We start from the raw sequence: 21,121 nt of genomic DNA, 5'->3' as shown, positions 1-21,121 counted from the left end.
GGGTGGCACCCCGACCAAACGGCACAACCCACTCCCCACCGTGGGGCAGCAAACCAGCTGAGACACACAACACACAAGCAGACTCCATGGCAAACAGCCTTTATCGAGAGTTGCAAGATAAAAATAGTCTTTGCAGTCCGATGTCTCTCCAGGCATGTCTTCTGCCCTGAGAGGGGCCAGTGTCCTGCACAGTCAAAGCCGGGGTTTCTGTGCTGCCCACCCGCAGCACCAGGGCATGCACCGTGGGGAGGCAGCCTTGGGCTGTGCCCAGGGACAGGAGCCCTGCCCGCCGAGGAGCCGCCTCACATGAGCAGGCAGCACGGCCTCCTCTCCACAGGAGCCTCCACCGCCGGGGCTGTGAGCTTGAGCAGCGGTGGGTCCCCGCCTGCCCTGAAGCCACAGTCAGGCTGGGGGGTCTCCGTGTGACCAGGCAGGCCAGGCCCCGCCGTCTCGGGGCTCTCGGGCCCCTCAGGCGGGGGTCGCTGCAGCTTGGCGGCAGCTCGCTGGCGCTTCAGGTCAGCCAGGGTGTGGTGGGCCTTCTCATGCACCAGCGTGTGGGGGGCGGTGCTGTCCAGGGAGCTCAGCTGGTATGAGACACTCCGGTCCAGTCGCTTGGAGTACAGATGCCGCGCTGGGGAGCCCCCTACTCGGCCATTGTGCGGCCTGACCACTTCGGGGTTGTCCTCCTGCAGGCAGTGAAGGTCTCAGAGGCCATCAGGAGGCTCCTCCCCGCTCCCCAGCCTTGGGTTCAGGCTGTATGGTCACGAAGGGACGGACAGGAGAGATGGGGCAGCAGCTGGCCTCTACAGGGCACCATTCCTAACAGGCAGGAGGGGGTCCAAGCAGAGAGAGAACCAGGGCAAAGCCAGGCCCACCCCTGCGCTGGGCGGAGCAGGGACGAGACGCTCACCTCCGGGGGCGGTGGCCTGAGCTCTGCGTCAGTCTGGCAGTCATCACTGTCCTCGGGCGGCTCCGGGCTGGGGGGCGGCGGCTGTTGCCACACGATAGCCTCCTGGGCGTGCTGCTTGCGGTACAGGTCGGTGCGCTGGGTCAGGCTCGCCCGCCTCACCACCTTCCTGGGGAGGAGAGAGAAGAGGGAGAGTGAGGGGAAGGGGAGTGCCGGGAGGACCCCGCCCGCCCCCTCGTACTCTGCCCCCAGTTCGGCTGGCACTCCGCCGGGGCTGACAACCGCGGGGCCAAGCCGGGGGCGGAGCCTGCTGGGGGCGGCGCTCACCCGCGGCTGCCGGCGCTGGAGGTGCGGCGGCGCAGCAGGGAGCGCTGGCGGCCCTGGGCGCGCAGGAGTGCGTCGTGCTTGTGCTTCAGCTCCAGCAGCTTGGCCCGCACCTCCTCGTCCCCACACACATCTGAGAAGTGGGTGCAGGCGTCAGGGGCACCCTCCTCGCCTGTCCTCTCCCCCAGGTGGAGGTGGGCCCCGCAATCTCACCAAGGGGCGTCTCGTCCATCAGGGACTTTGCGTTCAGATCGGCCCCATGCGCCACGAGCAGCTCCACCAGGGGCACCTGTGGGCGGCAGGCAGGAGCTGCAGACGGCTGCGCTGGAAGCCCCCTCCCACCTGCTGCTGCCCGCACTCACCTGGCCCCAGTAGGCTGCGGCGTGCAGCGGCTCCCAGCCGTCTTGGTCCTTAGCGCTCAGGCTGGCTCGGTGTTCCAGCAGCAGGGCAGCCGCCTCGCTGAACCCGTTGGCGGCTGCGATGTGCAGCTGCAGGCAAGCGCCCGGCCTGAATTCGGCCCCATCCCCCACCTCCAAGGAGCAAGGCCCCCAGCCCCGCATGCCCCTCAGCCCCTAGCCCTCACCAGCGTGGCCCCGTGGTCCAGCGGGGCATGGAGGTCTGCCCCGGCCTGCAGCCGGCTCCGGATGTCGTCCAGCATGCGCAGTTCTGGCACGGCCCGGGCGGCCTCGATGCTGTCCTGGGTGATGCCTGCGAGGCGGCAGGCTCAGAGGGAGCGCCACCGGCAGCCCTCCCACAGCCGCACCGCCGCACCTACCACGGTCGGCCATGGCAGTCTCCAGGCAGTCCAACGTCTGCTCATCGTCACACAAGTCATAGGGCATGTTCCCGTCGGTGTTGACTGCCAGGAGATTGGCGCCACTGCAGGGAAGAGGGACGCGGTGCTGGACACAGGGCCCTTCCCCACTTGCCAAGCTTCTCACTTGGAGAGGTCCCCCCCAGGGCCCCTCAGCCCAGGGCTGCCCCTCAGGAGGCACCCTGTCCACCTGCTGCTGGGAGAGGTGGCCTCGGGGCCCATTGGCTGCCCCTCAGTCCTAGATCCTGTGGTTCAGCCAGACAGGCCTCCTGCAGTCTCTACCCATCCGGGCTCCAGGTTCCTGGCACCTCCAGGGGCAGTGGTGCCCCCATAAACGTGCACTAGATGGGTCTGCCTGCTGGGGGAGCAGGGACCCTGGGGACCCCAGGGAGCACAGGGCGGTGGGGTCGCAGGACCAGGCAGCCACGCTGAGGGGCCGCAGAGCTGTGGGGAGCATAGCCCCGGGGAAGGAGGTCAGCAAAGGGGAGCCCAGGACACAGAAGGGGGTGTGCCTGTGTGCAGAGGAGGAACAGGCCTACCTGTGGACACCCCACATCCCCGCCCACCCTGCAGCGCCTGAGTGTGATGGGACCGCCATCCACACCCCATCTGGCCTCACGGGGGCACTCGAGACTGACTGCAGCCCTGACCTCTCTCCCACTACAGATGCCTGGAGCGAAGGGGAAAGAAGGGAGGAGGCTCGTGGACGCTGGTGAGGCCACCACCCTCCCTCCTCAGAGCTCTTCCTGCTCTATGTCCCTCTGTGTTAAAGGTAAAAGCCCTACCGGTGCTCAGGTACCCTCTCCTCCCAAGCCACCTGGCCTCCTCACTCCCCTTCTCTCCTTACCAGTTCTGTCCTCACTGACCAAGACATTTCTCTGTGTACACCCTGGGGGAGCCCGAGACCGCCCTCTCGGCAGGAGGATGCATGCTGGGGAGGCAGAGACCAAGCTGCCCTGGGCACATGCCCATCCCCCTGGGGCCCCAGGCTCTGCTCTCCATGCCAGGACACAGGCAGGGTCAGCAAAGGTGAAGGTGGGAACACAAGAGGTCGAGAGCCGGGTCTACTGCCCAAGAGAGGCCTCCTGAGCGGCCATCTGAGAGGAAGCCCCTCCCTGCCACGGACGCCCAGCAGGCCCTACCTGGCGATGAGCAGCTCCACCAGGTGCAGGTGGCCACAGGTGGCCGCAGCATGCAGAGGCGTCCAGCACTCACTGTCGCAGGCATTGATGTTGGCCCCAGCCTCCAGGAGTTGCTGCACCATCTCTCGGAAATCATCAATGCAGCACTGCAAACCGTGCCACGTGAGCGGCCAGAGCACGGGGGCCAGCCCCCACCCCACCCACGCCCAGCGAGGGCTGACCTGATGCAGGGCTGTCAGGCCATCCTCGTTAGCCAAGTCAGGGCTGACCCCACTCCCAAGGAACTGGCGGACTGAAAAGAGGTGGCGAGGTGAGGACAGGGTCCTGTCCCTGGTCGGGTCCTGTCAACTGTGCTTCGGCCCAGGACTCAGGGAAGGACAAAGAAGACAGTGGTGCCAATGGCAAGAGGCACACCAGAGCCGGGGGGTGGGGGCAGGAGCACCAGGCATCTGTCTGGCCCAGGCCGGTCACACTCCCAGAAGCCCTCTGCCTCCACCCACCTGCAGGCCCTTCATGGTGGTGCTCCAGCCTTCTGACCCCCAGAACAGGCCGTGCTTCTGTGTGAGAGCAGCACTCCAACAATCCCGCACCTCCCTTCAGCCAGGAAGGGCTCCCTGCCCCGAGGCTACTGCAGCTAGGCTGTGCCATAAAGCTGCAGCTCCTTCGGCTCTCCCCTGACAACTGGCCAGCCCTGTGTTCATGATCTCCCCTGGGTCCTCTGGGACCTGACCTGAGGCTCCCCACCAGCAGAGTACATCCCTGCTCTCGCTCCCCTCCCCTTCAAAGATCCCAACTCAGGCCCAGCTCTCACCCAGGTCACCAGGGTCCTCCCTGATGGCGCCTGGGGTGCAGCAGAAGGGCTCCTGCCTTCCCACAACTCCCTGTGGACCATGGCACCCTCTGCCTCCAGGCCTCCTGGGAGGGCTCCTGTCCACATGGGAAGATGTAGGCCAGACACTGCCAGCTCCTCCTTACTCTGCCGTGGAGGGAGGCAGGGAGGGGTCAAGGGCCACTACAGTGCCTCTTCTCCCCAGACCCCAGAGCACCGCAAGTGGAACCCACACAGCTGTGGCGGCAAGCGTGGGGCACAGGTGAGGAGAACAGAGTCAAAAGCAGAGCCTGCGGCAGGCATCGAGAGAGGGACCCCCAGCATGGGCTCTGTGCCTACCCGGGGCCTGGCTCTCTAACCCGCAGAGGTGGAGACCAGGGCTCTCCTGAGCAGCCTAGAAAGAGGCAGCAAAGAAGCCGGGCGCGGTGGCTCAAGCCTGTAATCCCAGCACTTTGGGAGGCCGAGACGGGCGGATCACAAGGTCAGGAGATCGAGACCATCCTGGCTAACATGGTGAAACCCCGTCTCTACTAAAAAGTACAAAAAACTAGCCGGGCGCGGTGGCGGGCGCCTGTAGTCCCAGCTACTCAGGAGGCTGAGGCAGGAGAATGGCGTGAACCCGGGAGGCGGAGCTTGCAGTGAGCTGAGATCCGGCCACTGCACTCCAGCCTGGGCGACACAGCGAGACTCCGTCTCAAAAAAAAAAAAAAAAGAAAGAGGCAGCAATGACTGCCGGCCACCCTGCCCACACGCCCCACACCAGGTGTATGGCCACCCCGCCCCCACGGGCCCCGCACCAGGTGTCCGGCCACCCCACCCCCACAGGCCCCGCACCAGGTGTCCGGCCACCCCGCCCCCCCGGGCCCCGCACCAGGTGTCCGGCCACGCCGCCCCCGCGAGCCCCGCACCAGGTGTCCGGCCACCCCGCCCCCGCGGGCCCCGCACCAGGTGTCCGAAGGCTCCTGGGGGTACACCCATGGCCTCCGCTCACCTCACAGCAGGACCCCTCTGCATGCAGCCCCCACCTGAAGGAAGGCTGTCCTGCACGGGCTCACCTCACGGCTGCCCACTGCTTGGGGTTTGCCTGATGGGGGGATGCTGGGCTACCCAGCCTGAAGAGACCAGGCAAGATCTGGGGGCTGGAGCCCAGGAGCTGTGGACAGGCCCAGCCCCAGGCTTGGCACGAGACGGCCCCCAGGTGGCAGGGAGTGGCCGCTTGCTGGGAGCTGCTTTGGGCTCAGCCATACTCACCTTCTTCCAGGTCATTTCGGGCAGCGGCCTCCAGAAGGACAACACTGGGAGGGAAGACGACCTGCTTCGGGGGCCCTCGGCCGGCTGCCTCCTTCCGGGGACGCTCCCCAGGACCTTTCTTGCCCTGGGCCTCCTTCTCAGCCTGGGCCCACATCTTCACCTGCTGGGCACGCCGCTTCTGGGCATGCTTCAGCCGCTCCTGCGTACTCATCCTGCCCACCATGGGCATCTCTGCCAGCAGCTCCAGGTGCTCGGCCATGGTGGTGGCTGCTTGCCCACAGGGCTGCTCGGGGCACCAGAGTGGGGAGCTTGGGGGCCAGGCTGGGCCTGAGGGGTGGGGCAGCTGGCTGGACTGGCACCCTCGGGGGCATCCCCTTCCCAAAGCTCCGTGCCCTTGGCTGGGTCAGGAGGCCCCACACGATATCCAGGCCCAGGCAGCCCTGGGGGGCACGGGCCAGGGCAGGGAGGGCAGTGTGGAAGGGCACCCCGAACCTGCTCCCCAGGCCAGCCTCTAGCTGTCGACCAGCAGTGCCTCGCCTCCCTCTCGGGGTCAGGGTGCACAACCTATGGGAGGCAGCCCCGAGACCTGGCCGGCCTCAGTCCAGGGTCTGAAACTAATTACCCAGATAACAAGGTTCCAGCTTCCTGGCACCTTGCTGAGGGGGAAGGGAGGGCAGGGCCAATCAGCAATGAGAGCCCCCGTGAGCCCCTGAGAGCCCTCTTTTCACTTTCTAGGCTCAGGAGCCTGGGTGGGGCCTGAGAGCAGCCATGGCCCAGCCCCCCAACCCCTCCCAGCTGTGTGCCGAGGTAAGTGCGTCAGTACTAATGAGGAGGTGCAGCCGCTGAGGCTGGGGCAGGGCAGGTGGTCAGAGTCCTGGCGTCCTGGCCCCAGGGCCCAGGGGTGAGGCTCTCTAGGCAGCCAGGGCACCAAGGGCACAGGCGGGCCAGCCACAGTGTCTTCAGGAGCACCTCCCCTTCCGGCAGCTGCTCACACCTGAGAAGTGGGGAACAAGGAAGCACATTGAGGCCAGCTTGAGGCAGGGTGGCCCCAGGGAGCCCCTGCCCTGGGCCTCAGGTGAGACCAGGCTTCCAGCCATCTCGGGTCCTGCCCTGTGTGAGGCCCACCCTCTGGTCCACAGAGAGCACTGCAGAGCAACAATCCTGGGGGTATGGGGAGCTACTCTGCCCCCATTCTGCCCCAGGTTCAGAGAGGGGAAGGGGAAAGGCATGTCAGGCTCCTCCCACCCACCCTTTCCAGAAATGGCTGCCCACCCCAGCGAGGCATTCTCTGCTAGGCTGCTCCTCCAGGGCCAGGCGCTGCCCTCAGGCTGGGTAGGGTGAGGTCTCCTGGAACAGTCATGAGGGCTTTGCAGGCTACTGCCTTCTAAGGGCAGGCCCCGCCTCCTGCGCCTCCGCCTGTCCTGACTGACACCACAGCTTCTCACTGCCCAGTCTCTAGACCTCTTCCTTGCTGGGTTCCCACAATGCCTCTGCCATCCTGGGCTGCAATAAAAGCCCCCACCTGGTGCCTGGCTTGAGGCCTATGGGGACAGACAGGCAGGCAGGCAGCTTCGGCTGGAGCACAACCCTGGCGATGTACCCGCTATGGCCCTAGTCCTGCCCGACACACCAAGTGTGGTCGCTTGGCTGGCCACAGGCTGCACCTCAGAAGGCACTCTGTGCTTGGCTGGGCGCGGTGGCTCACGCCTGTAATCCCAGCACTTTGGGAGGCTGAGGTGGGTGGATCACGAGGTCAGGAGTTCGAGACCATCCTGGCTAACACGGTGAAACCCCGTCTCTACTAAAAATACAAAAAATTAGCCGGGCATAGTGGCGGGCGCCTGTAGTCCCAGCTACTTGGGAGGCTGAGGCGGGAGAATGGCGTGAACCCGGGAGGCGGAGCTTGCAGTGAGCCGAGATCGCGCCACCGCACCCCAGCCTGGGCGACAGAGCGAGACTCCGTCTCAATACATACATACATACATACATACGTACATACATACGTACATACGTACATACATACATACGTACGTACATACATACATACATACGGCACTCCGTGCTCTGCAGAAGATGCCTGCCAGGAGTCCCATTCTCTACCCAGCCAGGCCTCATGGCCATCTACACACTGACCCAACTCTTCACTGCTGGACTTATACCCAGAAGAAGTCATAGAATTGCCCCCTTCTTTCAGGAAGGGAACTGTCCTGGGCCAGGTCAAATTAAGCCAGTCAGGTCCTTCCTGTTCAGGGGCCCCCAATTTATCTGGGAGCACCACTTTACAGGTTCAGCCTACTCTAGACATAGTTCCCCTCTGCAGGCGTAGCCTCAGAGGCTTCCTGAGGACATGGCCAATAAGGCCAGTAGCCCCGGCCTGGCTTTCTGTCTGCCAGGTAAAGAGCTTTTCCAGGCAGTAGCTCTCCCTCTGAGCAGCCTGCTCCCAAGCCTCGCCAGCTCTGCAGACCGCAGAGGCCAGGGCAAGCACACGCTGGCCAGACGCCCCACCCAGGCTCCCAAGTCCTCCCCTTGCCCTCTAGAGACACAGCATGGGTACCAGAGAGGCAGGAGAGCCACTCCTGCAGGCATGCTGCCAGCTCCCCATCTGCGAGGACAGAGGAGGCACACCACACCTGGTATGGCAGAGCCTGCCCTCCCTGCCAGCCAGTCATAGCCCACACCCTCTTCCTGACAGGGCTGGCGAGATGAGATCCTCACCTCTCTGTCATTGGCATCTCTGGACCTGCCAGAGAACCCACCTGGGCAGTAGCCACTTACCCCCACCCCAACCCAAAGAGATCACAAGCCAAGAGCAAGGGAAGGAGAGCAAGGCAGGCTGCCCTCGCCCAGCCCCAGTCTCTCTCCAGCCACGGGAAGGAGAGATTAAGAAGATTTAGCTGTCAGAGAACAGTGGCTCATGCCCACACTTTGGGAGCCAAGGTAGTAAGGTCACTTGAACCCAGGAGTTCAAGGCCAGCCTGGGCAACAGAGTAAGACCCCATCTCTACAAAATAATTTTAAAATTAGCTGGTGGCACACGCCTGTGGTCCCAGCTCCTCCGGAGGCTGAGGTGGGAGGATCCCTTGAGCCTGGGAGGGAGAGGCTGCAGTGAGCTGAGATCACACCACCGCACTCCAGCCTGGACTCCAGAGGGATATCCTGTCTCAAAAAAAAAAAAAGATTTAACAGACTACCGTCCCCAGCATTTTATAAAGAAAAGATGGGCAGGGCACGGTGGTGGCTCAAGCCTTAATCCCAGCACTTTGGGAGGCTTAAGCAGGCAGGTCTCTTGAGCCCAGGAGTTCGAGACCAGCCTGGGCAACACAGTGAGACCCCGTCTCAATTTATATTACTAAAAAATAATTAATGTAAGAGAAAAAAATTAAAACAAATTTTTAAAAAGGAAGAAAAGATGTTCGGATGCCCGTGTCCTGCAGAAGAGAAAGCCTGAGCACAGCAGCCGCACTCCCGATGGAACGCCTGTCTGGTTCCTCATTCCGAGCTCATCCGTGAAAATTCGTCAGAGAACAGCATCTGGACAGTGCAAACCGCCCCCCAACACCCCCGGCTGCAGAGGGAGGCCCACAGGTGGGGAGGCTCTACCTCCCCCACCCCACCAAGCACGGCTCACAGGGCACTCGGCCCCCACCCTGGCAGGCCCACCTTCCTAGCTGGAAGCTGCCCGATGTCTGCATGGGACTCTGGGCAGGTTCCTGTCCTGCTCGAGGGCCCAGCTGCCTCCTCTAAGAGAAAATGAGGTGCCCAAAGTGAGCCCAGAGCCCCCCAAGAGTGGGTGCCAGGGGGCGTCCCAGTGCCCACTTCCCCCCAGGCTGAGCCCTAAGTGTCCCCCTCTGGCCTCCCTGCCCAGGAACCAGCCTCAGAAGGAAGGGGCTGGCTGAAGGCCCACGGCAGCGGGCTGAGGGCTCCAGGAGGAAAGGCGGCCTCCCACCCACCTGAATCTTGGCTGCCCTAGCCGAACTTCACCAAGCTTTGTCTACTCCTCCCAGCCACAGATGGATCAGGAACAGCCCACCAGAGCCGAGAAGACTTGCCCCTCAGCTGAGCCATGAAGGCCTGGTGGCCGGCTCGTAGTCCTCCCAAACGGACACACCCAGGCTGAGGGGCTGGGCAGGGCGGCTCCCTCTCCTCCACAAACCTTCCCCCAAACCTCCCTGGAATGTCAAACAGATTCCCAGGTCGGTTCATTCCAGTTCTAAACAGATAACCTGGTCAGTTCATTCCAGTTCTCAGTCAAAGCCCAGGCCAGCTGCACTTGAGTGCGGGCCCAGGCGGGAGGAGCCCGTGGAGGATACGGGGCACTGTTCCGACCCTCACCCACCGTCCCCTCACAGCCTGCATACCTCTGGGCCATGTGGCTTCAGGAAGGGAGGCCCAGCAGAGCACGGAGGCCCAGCCCAAGCTCCCAGGAGCCCCCGTGAGAACAGCTCCAGGCCCAGGAGCCTCAGCGCCCTCTCTACTGCCATCACCCCGTCTTCCACACGGGGAGACCAAGGCCACGCCTAAATCCAGAGCTGCCCCGGTCACCACGTCACCACAGCGCCCACCTCCCAGTGTCCATGGTGCAAGGAGGGCCCAGAGCCCGAGGGGCGGCGTCACTCTATTCACCAGAGATAGGGACAAGGGATAGGTGGAGGCCGCATGCCATTGGGAAAAAGAAAAGAGAGGAAAGGGGTAGGGGAAAGAGTCTGAGAAACGCTGAGGACGGTGCAGAAAGAGGATGGGAACTCGCTTCCACAGGCGGGGCGGAGGGCCGGGCACCTGCTGCAGGCACCCACGTTCACAGGGATGTGTGAACAGTGCACCTCAGTAAGGTGCACCTCCAAACTTAAAATGTGCACCTAGGCACAGTGGCTCACGCCTGTAATCCTAGCACTTTGGGAGGCCGAGGCTGGTGGATCACCAGGTCAGGAGATCGAGACCATCCTGGCTAACACGGTAAAACCCCGTCTCTACTAAAAATACAAAAAATTAGCTGGGTGTGGTGGCGGCACCTGTAGTCCCAGCTACTCGGGAGGCTGAGGCAGGAGAATCGCTTGAACCCAGGAGGCGGAGCTTGCAGTGAGCCAGAACTGCATCACTGTACTCTAGCCTGGGTGACAGAGAGAGACTCCGTCTCAAAAATTAAACAAAGTACGCCTTTTGACAGCCTGATTTCTAGGACCTCACCCTACTAAAACCCCCAGAGCAGGTCAGCTAGAGGGACTGACGGTGCTGGGGAGCCTGCCTGCCTTCTGGCCGCACATCACAGGGTGAAAGCCCACGTACCACGGTGCTGTGGGCGGCACCTGGACGGTCCCACAGGAGCCCCACCAGGGACGGGCCGGCCCAGTGCCCCCACACTGCCTGCCCTACGGCTGGTTCTGGGGGCTTTTATAGCCCAGTTATGCTTAGGCTTGGTGGAGTTGGTTCCTGTAACTTACAACTAAAAATCCTGGTTGTTTTGTTGTTGATTTTTTATGTTTTTTAAGAGACAGGGTCTCACTCTTGCCCAGGCTGGGGTGCAGTGGTACAATCACGGCTCACTGCAGCCTTGACCTCCCAGGGTCAAGCAGTCCTCCCACCTTGGCCTCCCAAGTAGCTGGGACCACAGGTGGGATCACCACACCCAGAAAATTTTTCTTTCTTTTTTTTTTTTTGAGATGGAGTCTCACTCTTGCCCAGGCTGGAGTGCAGTGGCGCGACCTCTGCTCACTGCAAGCTCCGCCTCCGGGTTCCCGCCATTCTCCTGCCTCAGCCTCCCGAGTAGCTGGGACTACAGGCCACCGCCACCTCGCCCGGCTCATTTTTTGTATTTTTAGTAGAGACGGGGTTTCACCGTGTTAGCCAGGATGGTCTCGATCTCCTGACCTGGTGATCCACCCGCCTCGGCCTCCCACAGTGCTGGGATTACAGGTGTGAGCCACCACGTCCGGCCTACACCTGGCTAATTTTTAAATTTGTTTTGTAGAGACAGTGTTTTCCTGTGTTGCCCAGGCTTGTGTCTGGACTCCTGGACTTAAGCAATCCTTATGCCTCGGCCTCCCAAAGTGCTGGGATTATAGGTATGAGCCACCACATCCGACCAGATCTGATTTTATTTGTAGCAGTATCTACGAGATACAGAGCAAAAAATGGGAAACTACCTAGATGCCTATCATTCTGGGAAAAATAACTGTGTAGCCGTTCTGTAGAATAACGTCTATACATACACATCTGTTAACAAGAGAAGGTGGGTCTCAATGTCCTTGGGAGAATGGCTATGGTATCTTGCCAGTGGGTACAGAGGCTGCCAGAGCCTGGCTAAAAGTGTTACATACACACAGACTGGTTTGTTTGATTCTGTTTTGTTTGTTTCTGAGGCAGGGTCTTGCTCTGTCCCCAGGCTGGAGTGCAGTGCTGCAATCACAGCTCACTGCAGCCTCAACGTCCTGGGCTCCAGCGATCCTCCCATCTCAGCCTCCCCAGTAGCTGGGACTACAGGTGCACGCCACCACACCCAGCTTATTTGTTGTTGTCTTTTTTGTGTGTGGAGTTGGGGTCTCCCTGTGTTGCCCAGACTGGTCTCAAACTCCTGGGCTGATGCGATCCTCCTGCCTCAGCCTCCCAAAGTGTTGTGATCACAGACATGCGTCACCATGCCTGGCCAGACTTCTTTGTATGGGCAGAGAGGCTGTCTGGGAGTCAGTGGCTGCAGTGCTGGACTCTCAGAAGGACTGCTGACCTTCTGAAGGTGCAGGCTCTGGAGACATGCCTCACCCCAGCTGTAACCAACCCCAGTGCTGGGTGTCCTGCCAGAGAGATGTTCACCGTTCATCGGGAAGGCTGGATGGGAGGCTTCTCCAGCCAGACTGCTGGTCTCTCCCCAACCCTTGGCTGGGCAGACAGCAGCTCACCGTTTTTTTTTTTTTTTGAGACAGGGTCTTGCTCTGTCACCCAGGCTGGAGTGCAGTGGTGCGATCTCGGCTCACAGCAACCTCCACCTCCCAGGTTCAAGCGATTTTCCTGCCTAAGTCTCCCAATTAGCTGAGATTACAGGCGCCTGCCACCACACGGGCTAATTTTTGTATTTTTAGATACGGCGTTTTGTCATGTTGGCCAGGCTGGTCTGGAACTCCTGACCTCAGGTGATCTGCCCGCCTTGGCCTCCCAAAGTGCTGGGATTACAGGCGCGAGCCATCACACCCAGACCCAGCAGCTTACCTTTGAGGACTCCTGATGGCACCTTCCCGACCCCTGCCACCAACCCACAGCAGCGTCTACACGTGGGTTCTGTGTCCCGGCCAGTCTCTTCCACTAGACGACAGGCTTGCTGAGAGCACAGTCTGCAGGCCCCTCTTCTACGACTCCTCACCCCTGTGCCAGCACCTGGAAGGGGGGCCTTCATCAGCCGTTGTGAAGGACCGAGGGAGCCAGGCAGAAGCTGGCAAGGCAGGCACAGCTCAGTGCGGCCAAGGAGTGGACAAGCTCAGGCCAAGGCTCCCTATGGCCCGTGGCCCGCATGGTCCACTCTGAAAAGAAGCCAAATGTCCAGAGACCTCCCAAAACGTGACAAGGACAGCACCAGCCATAAAGCAGGTTGGTGGCTGCTGGAGAGCTTCCATTTGGACTTGTCTGCCTGTGCCCTGGGGAGGGACAGCGGGGGCAGGCCCTGCCTTTAAGCAGCCTACATCTGGGGACTGGAGTTGAGCTGCAGGATGCGCACCAGCATGTCACACCACGTCTACTGCGGTCACCACAAAAGGCATGGGGTGTCCAGGGCAGACGAAGAGGCTCTGGAAGGGCCTCTGCAGCTGCATGAAGCTCTGGGAGGGAGGCCCCAGCAGTAAGTTTCCTACACACAGGGCACGCCCGGGGCCTGCAGACTGCTCCAAGGAAGCAGCAGTTTAGGGGAAGTGGTGGCTGGATGAGTGAGTGGTGATGGGGGCAGGAGGGAGGGTCTGAGTGTCCTCCAGGGCCCAATGTGCAGCTCACCCCCTCCCAGTCCAACCCTCAGAAGTTCATCCCAAAGCATCTGCATCGGCATGAAATACTGCAACCTCTGGCTCCTGGGTTCAAATGATTCTCCTGCCTCAGCCTCCTGAGTAGCTGCGATTATAGGTGTGTGGCACAACACCCAGCTAATATTTGCATTTTTAGTAGAGAGAGAGGTTTCTCCATGTTGGCAAGGTTGGTCTTGAACTCCTGACCTCAAGTGATCTGCCTGCCTCAGCCTCCCGAAGTGCTGGAATTACAGGGGTGAGCTGCCGCGCCCGGCCAGGAGGGGGCTTCTGATCCAGGCTTTCTCCAGCCTCCATCCTGAAACCCTGCCCTGGGGCTCTGTCCCCAGCGACACCGTGTCCTCCCTACTGAGGGCCCTCCTTCCCCAACCCCTGTGCTCCTGGCTGAGGCCTGGAGTCCCCTCCCCTCCTCTCCCTGAGCGTTTCATGCTCCTGGCTGAGGCCTGGAGTCCCCTCCCCTCCTCTCCCTGAGCATTCCAGCTGGAACACACATCATCAGGCACCAAGCACCCAGCACCCAGCACCGGCCCTCACTGTGGCTTCACCCCCACCCATCACTGCCCGAATTCCTGGTGGTCTAATGTTCTCGTGGAGAAACTTCCGCAGACTGCCTGTCCCCTCCGAGCCTTGACCTCTTCTCTACACCAGTGTCCTCATCTGACCAACTGTGCTCCATCACCACCAGTAACTGCAGCCCACGCCTGTCACCTCCATTCAATACCCCACTCTCTGCCCATCGCCTCCTCTCTGCCCGGCTCACTCCTGCAAGCCCTGACTCCAACACTCCAGTGTCTCCCTCACTGCCATGCCCTCACCTTGCCCCACGCCCTCCTGCTCCCACAGCCCCAGTGACTGAACATAGCAGAGCCACTCCCTCAAGGGCTCTGACGCTTGCAGAAATCTGCTTCCCTTGCCCTTTCTCTCCTGCCCTCCCAGACAACGCATATTCCCTGGAAAGACAGAGGCTGACAGGGGAGGATGTCCACTCCGACTTCGAACTGAAAAACAGAACAGCACCCAAAAGCCTCAATGCCTCAGAATAAGCCTAACAAAAAATGTACACAGAAAACCACAACCATATCTTTATGGGAAGATACGGGAGGAGACATCACGTTATATGTCACAAGACCCAGAACCGAAAAGATGTCATTTCTTCCCAAATTCATACAAAATTTGACGTAGTCCCAATCAAAACCCCAACAGTGTGAAACTCACAAGCTAATTCTCCACTTATATGAAACACAAAAGGCCAAGAACAGTAGGGATAAGCCTGAAAGAGAACAAATTTGAAGTACTTACACTGTTAGATGTCAAGACTTATTGTATAGTTTGGTAAGTAAGACCTAAGTTATTGGTTTAGGCATAGAGACATAAACCAATGGAAGACAGTCGAGTCCAGAAAATTGCCAGATGAGGCAGGTCACACCTGCAGTCCCAGCACTTGGGGAGGCCGAGGCAGAAGGATCACTTGAGCCCAGGGGTTCAAGGCCAGCCTAGGCAAAATAGGGAGACCCCCATCTTTACAAAAAATTAAAAATTAGCCAGGCACGGTGGTGCGCCCCTGCAGTTTCAGCTACTCAGGAGGCTGAGGTGGGAAGATTACTTGAGCCTGGGAGGCGGAGGTTGCAATGAGCTGAAATCAACACTGCACTCCAGCCTGGGTAACAGAGCAAGACTCTGTCTCAAAAAAAAAAGACCAAAAACAAAACAGAAATAACCCTACACATGTGTAGACATGCAATTTACGACACTGCTGGGAATGAAAAAGTCTTCAGTAAATGGTGCTGGGGCCAGGCACAGTGACTCATGCCTGTAATCCCAGCACTTTGGGAGGCTGAGGGGGAAGGATTGCTTGAGATCAGGAATTCGAGACCATCATGCTGAAACTCCGTCTCTACTAGAAATACAAAAAATTAGCCAGTTGTGGTGCCACACACCTGTAGCCCCAGCTACTCTGAAGGCTGAGGTGGGAGAATCGCTTGAACCTGGGAGGTGGCAGTTGCAGTGAGCCAAGATCACGCCACTGCACTCCAGACTGGGTAACAGAAAATAATCCAAAAACAAAAAACAAGAATCTTGACCCCCACCCTGGGTGAAATGCAAACCGAATGTAAAGGTGAAATAATAGCAATTCTACAGAGTGGTGACACCAAAGCAAAAGCACAGTCTATAAAATGAAAAACTGAAAAACTGGACCTTGACAAGATTAAAAACTTGCCTTGTTATAAAAATCTTGCGAAGAGGGTGAAAAGACAGCTACTGAGTGAGTAAATATCCACAGACCACACACAGAACGAAGGACTTCTGTCACGAACACACGAGTCTAAAAAAATCAGCAGTCAAAATGAAACCATCCAATTAGAAAAGGAGCAGAGGACGTGAAGACACACTTCACTGAAGAGGATCCACAGATGGCAAATGCGTCCATGACAAGATGCTCAACATCACCCGCCATTCAGAAAATGCAAATTAGAGCCACAGCGAGATACCGCTGCCCACAAATCCAAATGGCAAGGATGTGAGGAAAAAGGAGTCTCACAGGGAGCTGATGAAAACCTGTGGCATAAAACAGCCCCCACTCTGGAGAGCAGTGTGCAAGTTTCTTAAACCAAAACAGCTCAACATGCAACTCCCACGCCAACCAGCAGCTGCGCTCATGGGCCTTTATCCCAGAGAAATGAAAATTTAAGTCGGGCGCAGTGGCCCATGCCTGTAATCCCAGCACTTTCGGAGGCTGGGGCAGGTGGGATCACAGGAGGTCAGGAGTTCAAGACCAGCCTGGCCAACATGCCAAAACCCCATCTGTACTAAAAATACAAAAATTAGCCGGGTGTGGTGGCGCGAGGTCACACCACTGCACTCCAACCTGGTGACAGAGTGAGGCTCTGTCTCATTAAAAAAAAAAAAAAAAAAGTCACTCAAAAAACTACATAAAAGTTCATGGTAACTTTATTCACAATAGCAAAAAACTGGAGGAAAAAACCAAATGTCTCGTAACAGGTGAATGGTTACAAGAATTTAACCCACATGGTTAAAAACATGGTGGTCCGTCTATACCATGGAAGGTTCCTCCAGTCAAAGAAACACACTCGCAGTGCACACAACTGGATGGACCTCAGGACATCATGCCGACCTCCACACCCACACCCTACAGCACTCCACTGATGCAACATTCTTGTAATGGCAAAACCATACAGATGGAGGACATACCAGTGGCTCCCAGGGGTTAAGGCTGGGAAAAGAAGGTGGCTGTGGCTGTAAGCGGGCAGCTCAAGAGGTCCCTGTGGTGGCTGTGCTGCGTCTTGGCCATGGCTCACACAAACCCTACAGTGACAGAGGCGCAGAACTAAACCACACACACACGGGTGGACACATGGAAAGCTGTGAAATCTGAACAAAGTCAATGCAGCACAATGATTCAACATCCCCTTGAGCTACTGTACTCCACTGACAGGTGCACTGTTACCACGGAGGTATTTGCCAAGTCTACAAGGGATCTCTGAGCCATTTCTTTATTTTTAATGTATTTTTCTGTATCTATTGTTTTTTTCTCCGAGACGGAGTCTCACTCTGTCTCCCGGGATGGAGTGCAGTGGCGCGATCTCAGCTCACTGCAAGCTCCGCCTCCCAGGTTCACGCCATTCTCCTGCCTCAGCCTCCCAAGTAGCTGCGACTACAGGTGCCCGCCACCACACCTGGCTAATTTTGTATTTTTCGTAGAGACAGGGTTTCACTACGTTGGCCAGGCTGGTCTCAAACTCCTGACCTCAGGTGATCCACCTGCCTCAGCCTCCCAAAGTGCTGGGATTACAGGTGTGAGCCAGTGTGCCTGGCCTTTTATTTTTTGTAGACAGGGTCTTGCTCTGTTGCCCAGGCTGGAGTACAATGGTGCAATCACGACTCACTGCAGCCTCAAACTCCTGGGCTCAAGTGATCCTCCCACCTCAGCCTCCCAAGCAGCTGGGACTATAGGCACACACCACCATGCCCAGCTAATTTTTTAGTGTATTTTAGAGACGGCGTTTCACCATGTTGCCCAGGCTGGTCTCGAACTCCTGGGCTTAGGTGATCCTCCTGTCTGGGTCTCCCAAAGTGCTGGGATTACAGGCGTGAGCCACCATGCCTGGCCTGAATCATTTCTTACGGTTGTATGTGAATCTTCAATTATCTCAACATAAAAAAATTAAAAATAAAAATAATGAACAAGCAAGCCATAGAATGGGGAATAATATGTGCAACACACAACCAACGATGGATACAAAAAGGGCCACCAGGCTGGGCATGGTGGCTCATGCTTGTCATCCCAGCACTTTGGGAGGCCGAGGTGGGTGGATCACGAGGTCAAGCGATCAAGACCATCCTGGCCAACATGGTGAAACCCTATCCCTACTAAAAATACAAAAATTAGCTGGGTGTGGTGGTGCATGCCTGTAATCCCAGCTACTCAGGAGGCTGAGGCAAAAGAATCGCTTGAACCAGGGAGTCGGAGGTTGCAGTGATCAGAGATCGTGCCACTGCACTCCAGCCCGGGCAACAGTACAAGACAGTGAGACTCCATCTCAAAAAAAAAAAAAAAAAAAAAAAAAAAAACGCCACCAAAAAGCAAAAAGGAAATCATAATTAACAGGAAAATGGGCCAAAGACTTAAACACCCACCCAATAAGATGACAATCAATGCATACAAGAAGGTGCACGAGCCATCAGAGTGCACACCAGGGCCCCAGCACACAGCCCAGCTCACACCCACCAGAGCAGACAGAAGGAAAAAGACCCAGGGTGGAGTGCAGTGCACGAGGACGGCTCACTGCAGCCTTGAACTCCTGAGCTCAAGCAATTCTCCAGCCTCATCCTCCTGAGTGGCTGGACTAAAGGTACACACCACTGTGCCCAGCTCTTACACTCACATCATACACAATCCTCTATGTGTACGTGTGCATAGAGGGTGGCGCAGGAGGCAAGAACGTGTTCCTTTGCTAACCTGAAACATGGGTAGTGGTGTCTCCCTACAGTTTCGATTTGCATTTCTCTGAGCATTAATGAGGTGAGGCATCTTTCCAAAGATAATTTATATTATCTTCTAAAAGCATGATAGTTTGTGTCATATTTAAGTCTGTAAGCCACCTGGAGCTGATGTTTGTGTATGGCGTGAGGTAGAGGTCTGTGGTAGTTTAAAAACATACCCACAAACTCTTTGATACTACCTTCAGAAGGTGCAGCCTAATTCCCCTTTCCTTCAAGGTGTGGGCTACACTTAGTAATTCACTCATAACGAATCAAGTGTGGCAGAAACGAAGACGTGGGATGCCCAAGATTAGGATATGAAGGTACTGCAGATTCCTTCCCACTATCTCTTATCACTCACCCTGCAGGAAGCCAGCCGCCATGTTGTGAGGACACTCAAGCAGCCCTATGGGGAGATCCATGTGGTGAGGAACAGCCAGCAGCCATGTGAGTGAACAGCCTTGAAAGTAGATCCTCCAGCCCTAGTCAAGCCTTCAGATGGCACAGCCCAGGCCGAGAGCATGAACGGCTACAACCTAACGAGCCAGAGTCACCCTCTGAGCTGCTCTCACTTTCCTGACCTATCATGACTGTGAGATAACAGATACTGTTGTTGATGATGGATGACGATGACGATGATGATGACTAGAGAGAGAGACGGAGGGTCTCACCCTGTCACCCAGGCTGGAGTATAGTGGCGCATTCACTGCTCACTGCAGCCTCAACCTCCCAAGCTCCAGCGATTCTCCTGCCTCAGCCTCCCGAGTGGCTGGACTACAAGCATGCACCACCACGCCCAGCTAATTATTATCTTTTGTTTTTCAGAAATGGGGTCTCCCTATGTTGCCCAGGCTGGTCTCAAAGTCCTGGGCTCAAATGATCTTCCTGCCTCAGCCTCCCAAAGTGTTGGGATTACAGGTGTGAGTGTTTTGAATCACTACATTTGGGAATAATGTGTTACACAGCAATGCTTAACTAATACAGGTTCTGATTTCATATTTTTTCCAAACTGATATCCAATTGGCTCAGTACCTTTTTTTTTTTTTTCCTGAGACAGAATCCTGCTTTGTCACCCAGGCTGAAGTGCAGGGGCACAATCTCAGCTCACTGGAACCTCCACCTCCCAGGGTCATGCAATTTTCATGCCTCAGCCTCCTGAGTAGCTGGGACTCCAGGCATGAGCCCCCTGTACCTGGCCTTTAGTGCCACTCATTTCAAAGCTGCTTCTCTCCAGAGTGTTTGCAGGACCACCTTGGTAATGAATTAGGTTCCCATACATACATAGGCCCGTTTGAGACTCTACTCTTTTTGTCCTTTTTGTTTGACATGGAGTCTTTCTCTGTCACCCAGGCTGGGGTGCAGTGGCGCGATCTCAGCTCACTGCAACCTCCGCCTCCCAGGTTCCCGGGATTCCCCTGCCTCAGCCACCCGAGTAGGTGAGATTACAGGTGCACATCACCACACCTGGCTAATTTTTTGTATTTTTAGAAGAGACACAGTTTCACCATGTTGGCCAGGCTGTTCTTGAACTCCTGACCTCAAGTGATCCACCCGCCTTGGCCTCCCAAAGTGCTAGAATTACAGGCATGAAGCACTGCGCTTTGCCTTTTTTTTTTTTTTTTTTTTTTTGATTCTATTATTTTTTACTGGTTCCTTTGTCAATCTTTGAGCCTGTCCCACATGTCCTCCTCACTATGGCTTCCTAAGGAGCCTCCTCTCTGTTCCCACCTCTCAGGGGGCTGACTCCTACTCACACTCTGGTCTCAGCCTCCTTTCTGGCCCCTGGCATGAGGTTCTTCGTTCCGCCTCGGCCTCCCAAAGTGCTGGGATTACAGGCATAAGCCACCGCACCTGTCTTATTTCTCAGTGATCTCAATGCTCCTCAGACTCCCCCTGCATAACACTTAGCAGCAGAACCATACGAACTTGAAACTATTCCATTATTTTTGATCTACAAACACAAAACATTATTTACCTCAGTAACAGTTGCCTGGCTAAAGCTGTGAGGGTGGGAGGACCCCGTGATCTGGACGTTTGCACACATCATGCTTCCAGCCCGGGACTGAAGATACGTGTGGACCACATCAGGGACTAGCCTGCTAACTATGAGCTCTCACACAATGTCTGTCAGGGGCTGGAGAATCGGGGAGGCCTCCCCCCAGAAATCAGGGGAAGCTGCATCTCCCTCTTCAATTTCCTTTCCCCTGGCCACCTGGCTCCAAAATAAATCTAATAAACTAACTCACAGCAAGGTGTCAAAGCCCCAGATGCCTAAATGAAAGAAGCTGGCAGTCTGAGGCATCTGCATTTGAAAAGAGATTCAATGAGAACTTAAGATAAAAGCCAGCCCTAGACCAAAAGAAAGGGAAGAGAGGGCAGGGAGGGCTTCCAGCAGCCCCTGCAAATCACACCTTTCTAGAAGCCAGGACCACAAGCACCCTTCCCTATGAACTGCCTCATTTAGCTTCATAGCTCTAATGGGCCAAAACCCCCACGGAGTAGATGTGGCAACTAAGGTCTGTCAAGTACAATGGTGAGGAGACGAAAATAACAAAAGTGAGCTTTGCAGGGGTCAGCGCTGTAACATAGGATTTGCTCTGACTGGGGGTTCACTCCCTCACAGAGACACAGACCTTTGTTCTAGGTGGGGCTGCGGGAAGGGGACCTGCAGACAGGTGTGCCAGTGGCACAGGGCCTGGGAGTATGGAAGGAGGCAGCACTGGGATCGCGAGGGCCCCCAGCCTTAGGACAAGAGAGGTGTGGGGTCTAGACAACCAACCTAGGGCGCAGGTGCCACAGTGAGCCACTGAGATGCCTGTAAACCTGGGACAGGAGCTAGGAGGGTATTCCCAAGAAAGA

General features: G+C 57.3%; 2 protein-coding genes and 2 long non-coding RNA genes across 31 annotated transcripts in view; 1 reads left to right on the top strand and 3 right to left on the bottom strand.

Annotated features, from left to right (window-relative positions):
- The window catches only part of LOC114680370 (uncharacterized), a 193,357-nt gene that overhangs the window by 90,761 nt on the left and 81,475 nt on the right, over positions 1–21,121 (bottom strand). The gene's annotated exons all lie outside the window — the stretch shown is intronic.
- The window catches only part of PPP1R16A (protein phosphatase 1 regulatory subunit 16A), a 27,340-nt gene continuing 6,297 nt past the window's right edge, over positions 79–21,121 (bottom strand). For 6 of the 27 annotated variants that reach the window (XM_077942461.1, XM_015146193.3, XM_077942458.1 and 3 more), the window contains 11 exons: positions 12,465–12,629; positions 5,268–6,261; positions 3,409–3,479; positions 3,188–3,333; positions 2,007–2,110; positions 1,815–1,939; positions 1,594–1,719; positions 1,445–1,520; positions 1,235–1,364; positions 911–1,076; positions 84–686 (listed from right to left, as the gene is read on the bottom strand). In XM_077942461.1, coding sequence (XP_077798587.1) covers positions 303–686; positions 911–1,076; positions 1,235–1,364; positions 1,445–1,520; positions 1,594–1,719; positions 1,815–1,939; positions 2,007–2,110; positions 3,188–3,333; positions 3,409–3,479; positions 5,268–5,526 — 1,587 coding nt within the window. In that variant the 5' untranslated portion in view covers positions 5,527–6,261; positions 12,465–12,629 and the 3' untranslated portion in view covers positions 84–302. 27 annotated transcript variants of the gene reach the window in all.
- LOC114680372 (uncharacterized) lies at positions 8,668–9,484 on the top strand. Its single transcript, XR_013397565.1, has 2 exons — positions 8,668–8,852; positions 9,133–9,484. It is a non-coding gene; the product is annotated as an uncharacterized LOC114680372 (long non-coding RNA).
- Positions 11,607–21,121, bottom strand: part of LOC144330914 (uncharacterized) — a 16,436-nt gene continuing 6,921 nt past the window's right edge. For both annotated transcript variants that reach the window (XM_077944717.1, XM_077944718.1), the window contains one exon: positions 11,607–11,732. The gene's annotated coding sequence lies outside the window, so the exon portion shown is untranslated. The remainder of the gene's footprint in view (positions 11,733–21,121) is intronic.

This window comes from Macaca mulatta, chromosome 8 (genome assembly GCF_049350105.2).
Source record: "Macaca mulatta isolate MMU2019108-1 chromosome 8, T2T-MMU8v2.0, whole genome shotgun sequence".
NCBI classification, from domain to species: domain Eukaryota; kingdom Metazoa; phylum Chordata; class Mammalia; order Primates; family Cercopithecidae; genus Macaca; species Macaca mulatta.
Note: the sequence above shows the minus strand (reverse complement) of the source record. Positions and strands in the feature narration are given on the sequence as shown.